General features: G+C 41.7%; 1 protein-coding gene and 1 long non-coding RNA gene across 7 annotated transcripts in view; one reads left to right on the top strand and one right to left on the bottom strand.

The window, feature by feature from the left end:
* The window catches only part of LOC116708569 (MAM domain-containing glycosylphosphatidylinositol anchor protein 2-like), a 239582-nt gene that overhangs the window by 180874 nt on the left and 40171 nt on the right, over positions 1-18537 (top strand). For 4 of the 6 annotated variants that reach the window (XR_004336709.1, XM_032546441.1, XM_032546442.1 and 1 more), the window contains one exon: positions 15800-15955. The exons of the other annotated variants lie outside the window; for them this stretch is intronic. Coding sequence is in view for 3 of the 4 variants with exons in the window: in XM_032546441.1 (XP_032402332.1) it covers positions 15800-15955 (156 nt within the window). In the remaining variant the exon portion in view is untranslated. The remainder of the gene's footprint in view (positions 1-15799; positions 15956-18537) is intronic. 6 annotated transcript variants of the gene reach the window in all.
* Positions 7887-9188, bottom strand: LOC116708571 (uncharacterized). The gene is made up of 2 exons (XR_004336710.1): positions 8955-9188; positions 7887-8270 (listed from the first exon to the last, which is right to left on the bottom strand). It is a non-coding gene; the product is annotated as an uncharacterized LOC116708571 (long non-coding RNA).

Genomic DNA, 18537 nt, shown 5'->3' on the forward strand with positions numbered 1-18537 from the left:
GGTCAAGAGAGCCATAAACAGAGCTTTCCAAGGAAAAAAACGGCACTTCCGGTTCCGAGGGGGCGGGGCTTAGATGACGTCATAATGTGATGACGTAGGATTGACGGGCAAGCCTCCAGGATCACTCAGGCCAAGTTTGATGCAGCTCGGTCAAAATATGTGGAATGTAGAGGCAAACGTATACGAACGGCGTTGCCGCCATTGAAAACTCTTGGCACTTTAAAGCAAGCGAGACCAACTTCCTATCTGTCATCCAACACAGAATCACCTTGATTAGGTCAAGAGAGCCATAGATGAAAGTTTCCAAGGAAAAAAATAGCACTTCCTGTTCTGAGGGGGCGGGGCTTAGATGACGTCATAATCTGATGACATAGAATTTTCAGGTATCACACCAGCATCACTCAAGCCAAGTTTGGTGCAGCTCGGTCGAAACATGTGGAATCTAGAAGCAAACGTATGGCATCGGCGTTACAGGTCACTTCGCCACGCCGCCACGCCCAGCTGCTATCTCAAAGCCGGTCAGGGTTGGAAACCTCAACACACCAACATGTCTTCTGTCTCTGGACACAGGTTCATGTTGATTAGGTCAAAGGGCTAAGATAGCGACCGTTCACAGTAAAACATGACACTTCCTGTTCTCAGGGGGCGTGGCCTAAGCGATGTCATCATTTCACCACAGGGTATTTTAGGACACCTATTGTTGATCAATAACTGAAAATTTGGTGTCTGTGAGTTTCTGTGCAGGATATATAAGAGTTTCGTGTTTCATGGCGAGTAGGTGAACTTTGACCCCTGGTAACCCCCCTTCAGCAAGCTCATACAGTCACCAATTTGATAACTTTAAATCAGACATGCCTTATGATCAGACTGACCGAGTTTGAAGCCGATCAATCGAAATCCCTAGGAGGAGTTCGATCAAATACGAATGCTGTAAACGTCAAAATCGAGGTCAAATGAAATTCAATCTAAAATGGCCGACTTCCTGTTTGGTTTAGAGCATAGCTCTAAGAGACTTTTTTGTACGTCCCGACAAAATACACATGTGTACCAAGTTTCGTAATTCTAGGTTTAAGCATGGCTTGGGGCTGTTCATTTAAAATACTCTAGGGGTCGCTATAGAGAAATTAGGCCACGCCCACCAAATTTTGTTATGAATTCCTGTCGGTGAGTGGATAAGGATCCATCCTAGTGAGTTTGGAGCAGCTGGGCCCGAAATTGTGGAATTCAGAGCCAAACGTATGGCAACGGCGTTACAGGTCACTTCGCCACGCCGCCACGCCCACCTGCTATGTCAAAGCCGGTCAGGGTTGGAATCCTAAACACACCAACATGTCTTCTGTCTCTGGACACAGTTTCATATTGATGAGGTCAAAGGGCTAAGATAGCGACCGTTCACAGTAAAACATGACACTTCCTGTTCTCAGGGGGCGTGGCCTAAGTGATGTCATCATTTGATCATAGGGTATTGTAGGGCACCCGATGACGATCAATCACTGAAAGTTTGGTCCCTCTATGTGTTTTTGTATAGGAAATATAAGAGTTTCGTGTTTCATGGCGAGTAGGTGAACTTTGACCCCTGCTAACCCCCCTTCAACATGCTCCAAAACTCACCAATTTGATAACTTTAAATCAAACATGCCTTATGATCAGACTGACCAAGTTTGAAGTCGATCAATCGAAATCCCTAGGAGGAGTTCGATCAAATACGAAGGCTGTAAACGTCAAAATCGAGGTAAAAAATGGACGTTCAATACAAAATGGCCGACTTCCTGTGATAGTTGGCTTATAACATTAAATGTAAGTTCTGAGTCTTTTGGTGAGCTCTACATGTGTACCAAATTTCATGTCTCTACGATGAAGTACGTTCATACCATTGTGTCAACAGAAAATTGCTAGTTGCCGCCGTTCAGCAATTTTTTTTGCGATTTTTGCGACAACCTTAAAATTCAAAATTTTTAAATTTTCTAGTCGCCACCGCCAAGTTTGGTGAGTTTTTGAATATGATAAAGCCCCCAAAAAGGCGCCTCTTTGGGGGGGCAGAATCGTAATAATAATTAAAGCTGCAAGCAGCCTCGGGCGGCCCTCGCAGCAAGCGCCGCTCCGGCCTATTGGCCACCGCGGGGGTTCCGGCCACCGCAGAAGCTCTCGCGCGTTTTCCAGAGCCGCAGCCCGCTCCCCACCGCGGAAGCTCTGCCGCAGTTTCCAGTACCGCCGCCCGCCAGCCGCCGCAGAAGCTGTCGCGCATTTCCCCCGCCCGTCCACCGGGCGATACGCGTTAATGCGTTCGGCAGCGCTTCACGACGACTGTCAAAAAATCTGGTGCAGATCGGTCGATGCGTCGAGGAGATACAGCCGATGTATGAACTTAGGGGGCGCAGTGGAGTCAAATTACATTTCAAACCCGTTGGGCTCTTTAGAGGTGAACAAAGGTCATGCATATCCACTTTGGCGCCAATCGGATGATCTATGTGTGAATTAGAGCCAAACGTATGCATATGGCGAGGGACTGATATTCGCCATTTGGCCACGCCCACACGGTTGAGCCAGCAGCGAGCATTGACAGAGCTCATCATCCGAATCATCTTGATTAGGTCAAGAGAGCCATAAATGGAACTTTCCAAGGAAAAAAACGGCACTTCCTGTTCCGAGGGGGCGGGGCTTAGATGACGTCATAATATGATGACATAGGGTCGTCAAGGATCCCACCAGGGTCACTCGTGCAAAGTTTGGTGCAGAAGCTATCGACCGTTCACAGTAAAATACAAGACTTCCTGTTGTCAGAGGGCGTGGCCTACGTGATGTCATCATTTGACCATTGGATATTATTCTACACCCGAGGATGATCAATAACTCAAACTTTGGTGTCTCTGTCAGTTTTTGTGTTAGAATTACAAATTATTTAATTTTTTCCTCTTTAATTCAACACTGAACTGTCATTCCGTAGGGCAATGCTGCCCTCTGGTGTCGATTTACTGAAATTACTGAAATAGTTTCATTATTTCAGTAATTCGACACCAGAGGGCAGCATTGCCCTACACATGACAAAGCCCTTTGTATTACACAGTCAATCACAGGGGATCTTTGAGCCTTGCTAACCCCCCTTCCACCTGTTCAAATGTCACCAATTTGATAACTTTAAATCAGACATGCCTTATGATCAGACTGACCGACTTTGAAGCCGATCAATCGAAATCCCAAGGAGGAGTTCGATCAAATACGAAGGCTCTAAATGTCAAAATCGAGGTCAAATGAACTTCAATCTAAAATGGCCGACTTCCTGTTGGGTTTAGAGCATGGCTCCAAGAGACTTTTTTGTACGTCCTGACAAGATACACATATGTACCAAGTTTCGTAATTCTAGGATAAAGCATGGCCTGGGGCTGTTCATTTAAAATACTCTAGGGGTCGCTATAGAAAAATTAGGCCACGCCCACCAAATATCGCTATGGATTCCTGTTCGGGGATGGATAAGGATCCATCCTAGTGAGTTTGGAGCAGCTCACCCCGAAACTGTGGAATTCAGAGCCAAACGAAATTCGATGGCGTTCGCAACGCCGCCACGCCCACCTGCTTCATCGCAGCAGGTCGGGGTTGGAATCCACAACACACCAACATGTCTTCTGTCTCTGGACACAGTTTCATGTTGATTAGGTCAAAGGGCTAAGATAGCGACCGTTCACAGTAAAACATTACACTTCCTGCTCTCAGGGGGCGTGGCCTACATAAAAAAAAAATTTCACTGCAGGGTATTTTAGGACACCCGATGTCGATCAATCACTGAAAGTTTGGTCCCTCTATGTGTTTTTGTATAGGAAATATAAGAGGTTTTTGTTTCATGGCGTGTAGGTGAACTTTGACCCCTGCTAACCCCCCTTCAACATGCTCCAAAACTCACCAATTTGATAACTTTAAATCAGACATGCCTTATGATCAGACTGACCGAGTTTGAAGCCGATCAATCGAAATCCCTAGGAGGAGTTCGATCAAATACGAAGGCTGTAAACGGCCAAATCAGGGTCCGAAATGGACCTTCAATCCAACATGGCCGACTTCCTGCGATACTTGCACTATGACATTACTTGTAAATTCTGAGCGTCTTAGTGAGCTCTACAACTGTACCGAATTTCAAGTCTCTACGATGAAGTAAGTGAATAGCAATGGGTCTTTTGAAAATTGCTAGTTGCCGCCGTTGAGCAATTTTTTTTGCGATTTTTGCGGCGACCTTAAAATTCAAAATTTTTAAACCGCCTAGTCGCTTCCGCCAAGTTTGGTGAGTTTTTGAATATGATAAAGCCCCCAAAAAGGCACACGAAGAGGGGGGCAGAATCGTAAGAAGAATAATAATAAGAAACAGTACAGATACAATAGGCCTTCGCAGCGCTTTGCTGCTCGGGCCTAATAAGAAACAGTACAGAAACAATAGGCCTTCGCAGCGCTTTGCTGCTCGGGCCTAATAAGAAGAAACAGTACAGATACAATAGGCCTTCGCAGCGCTTTGCTGCTCGGGCCTAATAATAATAATAATAAGAAACAGTACAGAAACAATAGGCCTTCGCAGCGCTTTGCTGCTCGGGCCTAATAAGAAACAGTACAGAAACAATAGGCCTTCGCAGCGCTTTGCTGCTCGGGCCTAATAAGAAACAGTACAGAAACAATAGGCCTTCGCAGCGCTTTGCTGCTCGGGCCTAATAAACAGTACAGATACAATAGGCCTTCGCAGCGCTTTGCTGCTCGGGCCTAATTACAGTCAATGAAATCTGTTTTTCATCTGCAGGTTTAGGATGTATTTTATCACAAGTTTCCAAACAGGCTAGGGCCTGTTTGGCACCCTGGGCACAGCTTTGGGGCGAGGGTCCTATGACCTCTGAAAATAATAAGTGACTTGAATTTTTCTTTCCCTTGCACACAGAGCAGCAGTTCCACAACAAAGCGGCTGGAATTTCCCTGCTCTGCTTCCACTTCTATAATGGACAGGAATAATTTCCTATTAGTTTTTATAATCCTTGGAGAGCGTTTTGTGCAATACTTCATCCCAATGTTGTCACACTGTCACAAATGTCATTAAGTGATTTTTTTCATCTCACGGCTTGTATTTTTCATTTGTTTGTGGGTGTCGTGCAGTGTCTTTATCTTATCTTCTGGGTAAGTTCTTTTCAGAGCACAGTTATGTTAGCCTGAGTCTCTTGTCAGAGTGAGGTAATATCTATAGATAGCTCCTAAGTCATCCTTGCTTGCTTTTATAGCCAACAGGAAGTCAGCTCAAAGAGATTGTAGTTCACTCTGTTGTCTTCACAAAAACGAGGGTTTCTTCGTCAGGTCATGATGTTGGTGTTGTTGTTATTAGGCCCGAGCAGCAAAGCGCTGCGAAGGCCTATTGTATCTGTACTGTTTATTATTACGATTCTGCCCCCCCAAAGAGCCGCCTTTTTGGGGGCTTTATCATATTCAAAAACTCACCAAACTTGGCGGTCGCGACTAGAAAATTTAAAAATTTTGAATTTTAAGGTTGTTGCAAAAATCGCAAAAAAAATGTCTCAACGGCGCCAACTAGCAATTTTCTGTTGACACAATGGTATGAACGTACTTCATCGTAGAGACATGAAATTTGGTACACTTGTAGAGCTCACCAAAAGACTCAGAACTTACATTTAATGTTATAAGCCAACTATCACAGGAAGTCGGCCATTTTGGATTGAAGGTCCCATTTTGACACCAATTTTGACGTTTACAGCCTTCGTATTTGATCGAACTCCTCCTAGGGATTTTGATTGATCGGCTTCAAACTCGGTCAGTCTGATCATAAGGCATGTCTGATTTAAAGTTATCAAATTGGTGAGTTTTGGAGCATGTTGAAGGGGGGTTGCCAGGGGTCAAAGTTCACCTACTCGCCATGAAACACGAAACTCTTATATATCCTGCACAGAAACACACAGAGATACCAAACTTTCAGTTATTGATCATCATCTTGTGTCCTACAATATCCAATGGTGAAATGATGATATCGCTTAGGCCACGCCCCCTTAGAACAGGAAGTGTAATGTTTTACTGTGAACGGTCACTATCTTAGCCCTTTTACCTAATCAACATGAAACTGTGTCCAGAGACAGAAGACATGTTGGTGTGTTGTGGTTTCAAGCCCTGACCAGCTACGATGGAGCAGGTGGGTGTGGCGGCGTGGCGAAGTGACCTGTAACGCCGTTGGTATACGTTTGCCTCTACATTCCACATGTTTTGACCGAACTGCGCCAAACTTGGCATGAGTGATCCTGGTGGGATGCCCGGCGATCCTACATCATCATATTATGACGTAATCTAAGCCCCGCCCCCTCAGATCAGGAAGTGCCATTTTTTTCCTTGGAAAGCTCCGTTTATGGCTCTATTGACCTAATCAAGGTAATTCGGATGAGCTCTGTCAATGCTCGCTGATGGCTGAACCGTGTGGGCGTGGCCAAATGGCGAATATCAATCCCTCGCCATATGCATACGTTTGGCTATAAATCACACATAGATCATCCGAATGGCACCAAACTGGATATGTATGACCTTTGTTCACCTCTAAAGAGCCCAACGGGTTTGAAATGTAATTTGACTTCACTGCGCCCCCTAAGTTAATACATCGGCTGTATCTCCTCGATGCATCAACCGATCTGCACCAGATTTTTTGACAGTCGTCGGGGAGCGCTGCCGAACACATTCACGTGTGTCGCCCGGTGGACGGGCGGGGAAAATGCGCAACAGCTTCTGCGGCGGCTGACGGGCGGCGGTGCTGGAAACTACGGCAGAGCTTCTGCGGTGGCGAGCGGGCTGCGGCTCTGGAAACTGTGCGAGAGCTTCTGCGGTGGCTGGAACCCCCGCGGTGACCAATAGGCCGGAGCGGCGCTTGCTGCGAGGGCCACCCGAGGCTGCTTGCAGCTTTAATTATTATTATTATTCAAATCTTTTTATTTGTTTTAAACATGTAAGAACAACAATAAAACAAACAAAAACAAAATGACAACAGGTGCTAACATCTCATATTTAGTAAGAGGGGAGGAGGGAGAAGGGAGGGATGGAGGAGGGGAGTGCTATATACTCAGGAGAAGTCTGTCTCAAAATACAAAAGAAATGGCTGTCAGGTGATATTGTATTGTTGGATTGAGTCGTTTATTGTATGTTTCAGATGCTCAAGCTTCAGATGGAACATAACATCTTCCATCCATTGCTTATGAGATGGAGGAGCAGCACTTTTCCAATTGAATAATATTAGGCGTCTTGCAAGTAGTGTAACAAATGCTGTGCCATTGGCCTGCTGCGTTGTTATTGGTGTAGTCGGAGAGACAACCCCAAATAAGGCAGTTAGAGCACTTCGATCAATATTCCTCTTACATATAAATGTAATCGTCCTAAAGATTGACTCCCAAAAGGGGAGGAGCCTGGGGCAAAGCCAGAAAATATGACTGAGACCAACAGGGCTGTGCCCACACCTAACACAAAATGAATCTACACCAGATTCATCTTGTGTTAATTAGCTAGAATTCCCTAATAAATTCTAGCTAATTTATTAGGGAACAAGTACAATCTGTGCAGCACCTTAAACTGTAGCAGGTTATGTCTAATGCAAATTGACGAAAAGTGGATTCTTGAGATTGCGGCCTGCCAGACTGTATCAGTAAATAGTTCCCCTAACTCTTCTTCCCATGACTCTTTCAGATGTTTAAATGATGGGGATGCAGCGTTCTGAATTTTGCCATATATAACTGATATTAAGCCCTTATCAGTCGGATTCATATCCAAATGTAACGCTACTTAAGGCTAGGCGCCTGACTACGGCCAAATATAACAAATGGCGCTCAACTAGATTCGGCTATGGAGCCCGTGGGTGTGAATAAAATACCATTAGACAAAAGTATGTTTAAGTTATTGTATTCAACTTGTTTTTTTCTTTCATATATATATGGAGATATGCAATAATAATAATATTTATAATAACAGTGATTTTCTATAATATAACCAAAAACACAACAAGGGAAGAAAAAAAACAACAAGCACTCAGCAACAAAACAATAAACCCTGATGTCACCCAAGAGTTTCTATTTTGGTCCAATCATGAATCCAAGGTGATCAATAGTCCATCAATCAATATCTGATTGTTTTCTTTTTTTTCCAAGATCCAGAGCAAATAGGTCCAGAATGAAAAAAATAGCTTGGTTCATTTAAATCCTACCGCGAAGCTGCGGTGATCCGGTAGCTCGCCATCCTGACGTGACACCGGGGGTGGGAAAAAACCTGACCTAAACAAGGTCATGAATAAAAATAAAACAAATTAGCTGTCATGTTTAAACATTGTTAAACTGTTATCCAAAATAAAAAAACAAACAATTACAAAAAAATAAACAAATAACTATATTCCATAAAGTGTTTTCTCATGATTTTTTTCAAATGAATTTCCAATTAAAGATCGCGATCAAATTCAAAGTTACATTCAGATTCAAATCAAGGGTATAGACCTTATTAAAGTTACCGGTAAAAGGTACAAATCAAATTAAAGTTACCGGTACAGATCAAATTAAAGTGCACTTTCACATTATATCTAAGTTTAATTGACGCAGTCAATTAAACTTAATTGACTTCCATATCGTTTCAATAAACAATTGTTTTTTTTTCCTTTTTTTTTCCCGTTGCGCAACTCCCCAATAAAAACAAATGACCAAGCCCAGAGTTCTATAGGCCGTTAGCAAAAATCAATCAAAAAAAATAACTAAAACTGTCCTAAAAGGACAAATCTACAAAAATCAAAAGGCCTATTTAATATTTTAACAATATATAATCTATTCGGCCACAAAATTAACAAAAAGAAAATGACCTTTTAAATCAATAAATAAACTTTTCAGTCATTAATGCACAGATTAAGTGGGCGTGTCGCCACCGCATTTCTATTTCCAAAGAAAACAAAGTACGTAAATTAAACGACTCACCGTCGAGCGGTCGACAGGAAACACCCAATTTAATCCTTCGGTCCTTTTTGTAAGCCTCGATCCAGCCGTATTCTTCTATAAGTTTAGAAGACGCCGAGACGAGCAGCTGGCCACAGGGACAGCAGCTACAGCGATTGAGATCCGAGTCACCTGTGACCCGTAACTTAAAGGGTGCTGTCAGATTGACCCGCCAAAATAAAATACGGGTTCCTTATTTTGTGCAGGTTACACCAACATTCATCAATCCACGTTATTCGAGGCAGCATTAATGAGAAATTAGCTTTCACGTAACTACGTACTTGGAGATACCTGAAGAAGTCAGCCTGAGGGACACCGAAGTCCCTTTTTAGCTGTTCAAAAGAAACAAATTGGCCTCTTTCAAAAAGGTCCTTAATGTAAGTTATGCCACTCTCGTGCCACTTCTGAAAGGATGGATCTATCAAGGATGGGGTGAACTGGACATTGCTTCGCACAGGAGATGCAGTTAGTGCATTTCTACATTGAAAATGAGTCCTAAATTAGAACCATATCTTTAGAGTGCCCCCAACAACTGGATTATTTGTCCTGTGACATTTACTCAAAGGTAAAGAGCTACATATTAATGAGCTAAGCAACACTGGATTGCTAAAATGTTTTTCCAGGTGGACCCAATCTGGAGATTCAGCACCTGTCTGATCCATAAACCATTACAAAAACCTATGGATATTGGTTGCCCAGTAATAGTAAAGGAAATTAGGTAGGGATAGTCCACCGTCCTCTTTCTGGCTCTAGATATTCCTTTCTAATTCTCGGAATGTTTTTATTCCAGATGAACACAGATATACAGTATGTTTGTTTAGTTCTTTGAAGAATTTCTTAGGAATAAAGACTGTTATGGTTTGAAACAGATATAAGAACCTTGGCATGATTGTCATCTTGACTGAGTTTATTCTTCCAACAAGAGACAGAGGGAGTTTTGACCACTTCTCCATGTCTAATTTAGCCTTATTCAGTGCCTTAGCAAAATTTTTGTTAAACAAGCAACTGTAATCATATGTTACGCAGACGCCCAAATAATTAAAAGGTTCAATAGTGATATCAAACAAAAGGGGGCTAAAGGGGCATCCTTGTTGAGTACCACGTGAGAGAGGAAAGAAACTAGAAGTGACCTTATTTGTTCATACTGATGCATGTGGTGCTGTGTAGAAAATGGTGATCCAAGTACAGAAAACTGGGCCGAATCCAAATTTTTTGAGTGTAGTGAACAAAAAATCATATTCAATTCTGTCAAATGCCTTTTGGGCGTCAAGGGATATCACTGCTTCAGGTTTGACATCATGGCGCTGATAGGTTACATTAAAGAGACGTCGCAAATTACTGGACATCTGCCTGCCCCTAACAAGGCCCGTCTGGTCCGGGTGGATAAGTTTGGGAAGAACATCTTCAAGCCTGCCAGCAAGGCCCTTTGCCAAAATCTTATAATCACAACATAGCAAACTAATTGGGTGATATGACTCACAGTGTAAGGGGTCTTTAGATTTTTTTAAGTATCAGTGAAATAATTGTTTGTGTCATAGTCACAGGTAGAGCCTTTTGTCTAATATCTCCCTAAAAACTCTTAGCAGTAAAGGGACTAATTTTGGTGCAAATATTTTAAAAAACTCTATGGGAAACCCATCTGGGGCAGGTGCCTTTTTTTATATATTCCTTTATTTAATCAGGTAAACCCCGTTGAGATCTAGATCTCATTTTCAAGAGGGACTTCGGCAAAAAAATTTGCAGTACTTAGCAAAACCTTTCCAGGTTTCATTTTTGTGATAGCTTGAGTTATTTCTGATATAGTAGTAGTGCCCTCCAATTTAGATTTGTCTGAGTCATCTAGAATGGGTATAGTCAAATTATTGAAAAAGTCTTCGATCAAGCAGTGTCACCAGCTTGAGAAGTATACAAATTCTCATAAAATGACTTAAACTGAGTATTAATCTCATTTTGGTTAGTAAGTATATTACCATGCCCATCCTTTATCACTGTAATGAAACCTGCAGATGTTGACTGTTTAAGTTGATGGGACAACATTTTGCCGGCACGATCCCCAGACTCATAGTAGGTGAGACGTGACCTCAGGTGCATGTCTATGGCTTTGGTACTAGTGATTGAATCAAATTCTGTTTGAAGTAGGATTCTTTCTCTATATATCATCAGAAGGTGAAGCTGAATGTAGTTGATATACGGTTTTAATTCTTTCAATAAGCTCTGAGGCCCGCTTAGCCCTCCTTTTATTTTCACCAGCAACGCAAAGATATCACTTGACCTCTCAGATATGCTTTTAGACTTTCCCAAAGTGTAGCATTGCTTATCTCAGGCGACTCATTCAACTCAATAAAAATAGCCATTTGTGCGTTGATAAAGTCGACAAACCTTTGTTCAGACAGCAGTCTGGGATTAAGCCGCCACGAAAAGTTGGGAAATTTGTCTTCAGGAAAGCCCAACCCTAGAGTAACTAGGGAATGGTCTGATATTACAATGCTGCAATAATCTACTTGGGTAACCATGGGCAAGAGCTTCTCATCAATCAGAAAGTAGTCAATCCTTGAGTAGGTTTGGTGTACTTGGGAGAAAAAAGGGAACTGTTTGGATGACAGATATTTGAATCTCCAGGGATCCACCATTCCGTATGTTTCAATAAACGTATTAATACAACGGGCAGAGTTACTAAGTGTGGCAACTTTTGGGCTGGAACGATCCAATGTTGGGTTCAAAGTGCAATTCAGGTCCCCACCTAGTATTAAGTTGTGCGACTCAAGATCCTGTAAGAGGGAAAAAAGATTGCTGAAAAAATCCACATTATCCCAGTTAGGGGCGTAAACATTAGCAAGAACACCAGGCCTATTAAATAATTTGCCTTGTGTGATGACATACCTGCCATTTTTATCCCTAATTGTTTTAGACTCTTCATATTGTACATCTTTATGTGTTAAGATAACTGCTCCTCTGCTCTTACTGTTGAAATCCGAGTGAAAATATTGTGTAAAGCCACCTCTGCAGAGTCTACACTGATCTTTATTTAGCAAATTGGTTTCTTGTAAATGCGACTTTGCAATTTATGAAGATGAAAGAATACTTTGTTGCGTTTGACCGGATGGTTTAATCCCCTGATATTCCAGCACACCAAAGTGGTGTTGGTTAGTGTCTTATTATTTGCAGAGGTAATAGACAGGACTAAACAAAGTAGGCATCCAACATGTAGCCCATGAGGGGAGTAGGGGAGAGAAAAAAAAAGGTCAGGGGGACGGGGGAATAATGAACACAAAATTAACAAATCACCTATAATAGAACGGCAAAAGAAGAAAAAATATATAGCCTCAAAAGGAGACCGCTGTACTTCCAGTTCTCAGAGTGTATCTCCTCACTATCCAAACCGATAAATGCTTACCACGTTAGCCCACACCAGAACCCAATTACAAACGGTAATTAAACTCAACGTTGCAATTTCTACAGCAATAATAACATTCCAATATAGCATCACAAGGCTTCAAAAAAAATGCAAGTATCAAAAAAGACAAAGCTTAGAATTCGAAGTTAGAGATTATGGTATGTCTCTTATATAAAGAAAACGCACTATAAGGCTCAATATACGCATGCATTACCTGTAAGATCCAATTGTTCAGCACTAATGTTATTGTCCTGCAACGGCGCCGTCCTGTCCTAATAACTCCAGCACATGCTGTCTTGCGAAAAGTCATGATGAGTGGGACGCTTCAGCGCTCAGCAACTCCTTCAGAACAAACTCCTTCGCATACTTTGGATCCTTGAAGGTCGTTTCTTATCCATCCGCCATAGTAATCCTTAACGTCGCTGGGTATCTGAGGCCGTAGCGGACTGCGAGGCAGTTTCCTTACTTTGGTAAAAGTGACGTGTTGTTTACTCACAGCTTGGGTGAAGTCCGGCAGGATGCGGATGGTGTCACCATCAGCGGTTGTTATCACTCCAGCCTCTGCTGCCTTTTTGAGAAATAATTCTTTTTCATAGTGACATTTAACCACAAACACCCTTGGTGGAAAATCATCTTGTAATTGCTTTGTACGGAGGGTCCGATGCACTCTATCCAGACTCAAATGTGTGACTCTCAAGTTTGTCCAGTCTTTTATTGAGTTTATCTTTGGCATTGTGCAGCTCCGTTTGGATTTCTATAGCCTTTTTGTCCATTTTCTTCAACAATTCTTGCCTCATTGACTGTATTTCCTCCATAATGGCATTCTGGTTGCCCGCTGCAGTCGTCATTGTTGAGTTTAAGCAAGCTAGGCTAGCCGAGCTGGCTTCCGCCTTAGAGGCCCTCGTGTCTTCTCCGAACTTGTTGACTTGAGATTTTTTTGGCATGCCTGAAAGGTTGGTTGTTGTCTAATATATACACAACAGCTTGTGCAAGGCTATATCACGTAATTTTATAAGAGCCGTATCATAAATGAAATGGTTCAGGTGTGGAGCTCACAAACCCACATCCTCACATGGCGCTGCCTCAACCGGAAGTCCATGTTGTTGGTGTTGTTGATTTAGAACGCTAGTGCAGAGAGGAAGAGACTGCTTGTAGATGAAGAATGTTTTGATGAAAATATTTACAAAAAGCGGAGGGAACACAGGGAGCCAGAGCTGAACAAAAACAGCAATCCAGAAATGCCGGTAGAGTAAACCAGGGAAGTAACGGGATTAAACAGGTAACAGGGTTTAGCAGGAGGAACCAGCAAGAAGGGACTCAGAATGAGATGAACAAGGAACAGATGGTTGATTAGAAACGGGTTTCAGGTGTGAGGGGAGAGAGCAGAAGGCAGGCTGAGGAGAAAGAGAGAGAAAATACACAGGGGGTAAGAGAGAGTACACAAGGGCCTGGGAAATGGATCTAACACTAAAGAATGACTAGACCTAATCAACACAATTAAACTAGAGTAACATGGAATAGCTAGAGACAAAAAATAAACATAGTAAACTCTCTTTGTCACTGAGAGCACATCACTGTGGTCCACTCCAGGATATGCTCACTGAGCCAACTTTTAGTGAAACAGGTTTGCTAAATGGAAGTCAAAATGTTCTAGTTGAGAAGCACCAGTTTGTTCATTTTGTTAATCCCTATATGTACTGTATATGTGTATTAGGGACCTGATAGTTGATATCTTCAATTTTTAGTGGTGTGCCGATCCATTGGCCACCGATCATAATCGGCCGATTTCCATGAAAAAGTATATGATCAGTGATTGCCAATCACTGTCTTTTTATCACCTGTATCTCATACTTTGAAGCCTGTAGGGAACACATGTGCAGCATGTCTCCCCCTTTCTTTCACACTGCACAAACACAAGGCAGCAATTGTAAGCAATGTTATGTGAAACTTTAATGTTCTGAGAGTGAATGGGGTAGTTTTGTGTTGTGATGAACAGAATACCTCGGGAGTGAGGCATGTCATGTTCCATAGAAATGCATCAACACAACAAATTTATTATGACATTTAAATAATAAGCACTTGACGGAATATGGGTATATCAACGCTCTCTGCAGGAAAAAATACATTCAGAGCAGCCAAACTGCAGGTAAAACAGAGGTGGAAGATACTGCGGTCCCACCAACAGCTCTCGCTGTTGGACTGCTGCTATGTGCTAGTAAGATGTAATATTTCACAGACTTAAGCTCTACCAGACTGTAGACTCTCACATTGAACATCTGCTTAAAGCTGCAGTACGAAACCATTGTATTAAAATTTTGCTATGTCCTAACATTAGCCAGATAATCTGTGAAAAAAATCAAGCTCCTCTGCCTCCTCCCTGTATTCTGCAGAATTACACTGCTCGGTCAGAAACAACCAATCAGAGCCAGGAGGCGAGTTTTATTACTCTCAGTTACTCTTTACAGTCGTCCTTTGGACTGAATACTTGGTGCAAAGTGCCTACAAGTTTTTTGTATGCTTTTGTCTAAATTAGGTGATTTTATATTTCCATTTTGTCAGCTCATATAGCCAGTACCATTTATACCTAAATCAAAAAATTAACAGCCAATCCATGAGATCGGTATTGATGATCGGCAGTAATCAGCCCCTCATGGGTGATCGGAATCGGCAGCAACAATTTTGTTTCTTGAGATACACTTAAATATTCCTCCTTCCTAATTTTCTAACTTTGCATTGTTTCATTTTGAAGGGGTTTTTACTTTTTTCCAGAAGAAAAAAAGCATCTTCTTGTTATGGGCCTTATAATGTACTTATCAAAATTATTTATCTTTTTTTGATTCTAACCACATTCAATTTGGCCACATTAATAAGTGAATTTACAATAGTGGACTTATGTTATTAAATTAATCAATAGCATTGTAAAACGTCTAGGACTTTACAAAATGTATGTTAAATACTTTATTCTAATCTTTATTGTAGTGTTTTAGGGGTGTCAGTTTAATTGTGTTGTGCTCTTTTAAACTTTCAAATGAATTCTTTCATGATCACTCAAGCTGGCTCCATTATTTGATATTTTTTCCAATTTTAAGCTTAGGGGACATTCTCTTTTAACATAAGGCCTGATTATTTAGATAGTTGCTTCCCATAAAAAATAAAGAACTTTAGATTTCCTTAGGTTCAGAAGAAATGTGCAAGAAGGGAATAATTTGTCATAATGATGCATCCTGTAAAAACGTCACCTTCCCAAGAAAATGGGCTAAGAATTTTTTTTTTTCTAACCAAAAGTGAGTTTTTTGGAAATTAAAAGGGGATGATATATTTGCCATAATCACTTTTGGCAAAAAGTGACATAGGCCATTATTTTAGGAAGGTGATAATAAGCATGTTTAGTCATTGTTTAGGATCATATTTGAGTATTTCTGTGTGTGTCTAGGAGAGTTCCACTGTAGTTTTGAGGAGGAGGCATTATGCTCATTCTCTCAAGACAAGTTGGATGAGTTTGACTGGATAAGACAGAGTGGCACCAAAGAGGGCACCACATACACACCGAATACAGGACCGAGCTCTGACCACACCGGCTCAAGTCAAGGTACACACACACACAAACAGAAACACAGACAGATAGATCTCTATCCAACTGACAACTTTGTATTAACTTCCATTTATTTTAGTAAGTAATTTATGCATAATCCCATAAAATACTTGTGTGCTAGAGACTGGAGTGGGACATGGTGCCTTAACTTGTGCACTGCTTTGGCTTTATCATGTTGAAGAAGAGCTGAGTTGAAAAGAGAAGGTCTTGATTATAGTCTATGTTTCTATCTTTGGCCATGAATGGTGCTACAAATTAACTTCCTCTAGTTGATGACTAGAACACACACCCACTAGTACACCCCTTCCCAACCCTGGTCCTCAAGGCTAACTGCCCTGCATGTTTTAGGTATTTTCTTGCTTCAGCCCAGCTGATTTCAATTGACGACTGATTAACAGGCATTTGTTGAGCTGCAATCAGTTGAATCAGGCACATTAAAGCAAAGAAACCTCTCAAACATGTAGGACAGTGTGCCTTGAGGACCAGGGTTGGGAAACACTGCTCTAGTAAATGGAGTGTTCAGTACATCAGAACTTGTTTGGGAAATGTGTTTTCATCTAATCTTTTCCATGAACTCTTTCGGAAAAGCCAAAAACCAGCTCAAGCGAGCCCTTTTTTTTTAAGGAAGTAATTTCATATTTTGATATTTCCATTACTCTTTTCTAACACAATACTGTGTTACACAATACACAATACAGTACAAAAATGCACATAAGAAATGCTGATAGAAACATGGCTTAAAAATAAAATATCATACCATACCAACTTTATTTATGAAGCACTTTATACACCAACAGGACCAAAGTGCTATACACAATCATAAAATACAATGCGATTATAAAATAGAAAAGACTGAAATATAAAATACATACAGACACAATAAAACAAATAAAACAAAGTGTAACCTCTCAGACTGTGCCAAAAGCCAAAGAAAAAGACACTTTGTCTTTGGTACCTTCAGAAGCAGCTGATCAGCTGACCTGAGGGAACGGGACAATGTGTAAGAATGTAACAGCTCAGACAGATAGGGAGGGGCGAGGTCATTAAGAGCTTTAAAAACAAATAAAAGAATTTTAAAATGAATCCTAAAATGTACTGGCAACCAGTGTAAGGAAGCTAAAACAGGGGAAATACGGTCAAATTTTCGTGTACCTGTTAAAAGACATGCAGCAGCATTTTGTACCCTCTGAATAGAATAGAATAGAATAGAAGTACTTTATTCATCCCAGCAGGGAAATTACTTTGCAGTTACAGCATAGAGACAAGACACAATAACAACTACCACTGAGTAGTAGTTGTAGATAAAATAAAAATAAAAAATAAAATATAAAATGCTATAAATTGTAAAACTATAAAATGCTGTTAATATAAAAAGCAACTTAAGAGCAGTCCTTGCAAAGATTCAAAAAATGCAGATATGTACAGTACAGACCAAAAGTTTGGACACACTTTCTCATTGAATTCAATGAGAAAGTGTGTCCAAACTTTTGGTCTGTACTGTATATGTAAATATATGTACAGCAAGTGTGCCACAGTGCAGTTGTGCAAAATTGGACTGATTAGTGCAGAACAATGATTTAGCTTTTATTGTACAGTGAGATGGCATGTGGCAGGAAGGATTTCCTGTATCCCTATGACAGCGGAGCTGGAGCAGTCTATGTGAGAAGGTGCTCCGCTGTCTGTCCACTATGTGGTGGAGAGGGTGCTGTTTATTGTCCATAATAGACAGAACCTTCTTCAGTGTCCTCTTCTCCACCACAGTTTCCAGGGACTCCAGCCTTAGTCCCAGTGCAGAGCCAGCTTTCCTGATGATTTTGTCCAGTCTATTAGAGTCGCTGGCTCTGATGCTGCTTCCCCAACACACAGCAGCAAAGAAGATGGCACCGGCAACAACACTGTGATAAAAGACCTCCAACATCTTGCTGCACACATTGAAGGATCTCAGCTTCCTTAAAAAATAGAGTCTGCTCATCCCCTTCTTGCACACAGCGTCAGTGTTAGATGCCCAGGCCAGTCTGTTGCCGATTACAACTCCCAGGTATTTGTAATCCTCCACCTCCTCCACCACTTCCCCTTTGATCTTCAGTGGCCGTGAAGGTGTCTTCTTCCTTCTGAAGTTAATCACCATCTCTCTGGTCTTACTAATGTTGAGCCTCAGGTGATTCTGTTCAGACCACTCCACAAAGTCGTCCACCAGTGTCCTGTACTCCCCCTCCCCTCCATCCCCTATACACCCGACAACCGCTGAGTCATCAGAAAACTTCTGTAGGTGACATGACTCAGAGTTGTACTGGAAATCAGTGGTGTACAAGGTGAAGAGAAAGGGAGAAAGCACAGTTCCCTGTGGAGCTCCTACGTCACTGACCACCACATCAGACAGGACACTGCCCAGACAGACAAACTGTGGCCTGCCTGTCAAGTAGTCAGTAACCCAGGAGATCACTGAGTCGTTGACACCCATCCTCCGCAGCTTCTCACCCAGTAGCAGAGGCTGGATGGTGTTGAAGGCACTGGAGAAATCAAAGAATGTGATTCTCACAGTGTCTCCTCCACCATCCAGGTGCGAAAGTGCTCGTTGC

Source organism: Xiphophorus hellerii, chromosome 19, assembly GCF_003331165.1.
Source record: "Xiphophorus hellerii strain 12219 chromosome 19, Xiphophorus_hellerii-4.1, whole genome shotgun sequence".
Taxonomy (NCBI): domain Eukaryota; kingdom Metazoa; phylum Chordata; class Actinopteri; order Cyprinodontiformes; family Poeciliidae; genus Xiphophorus; species Xiphophorus hellerii.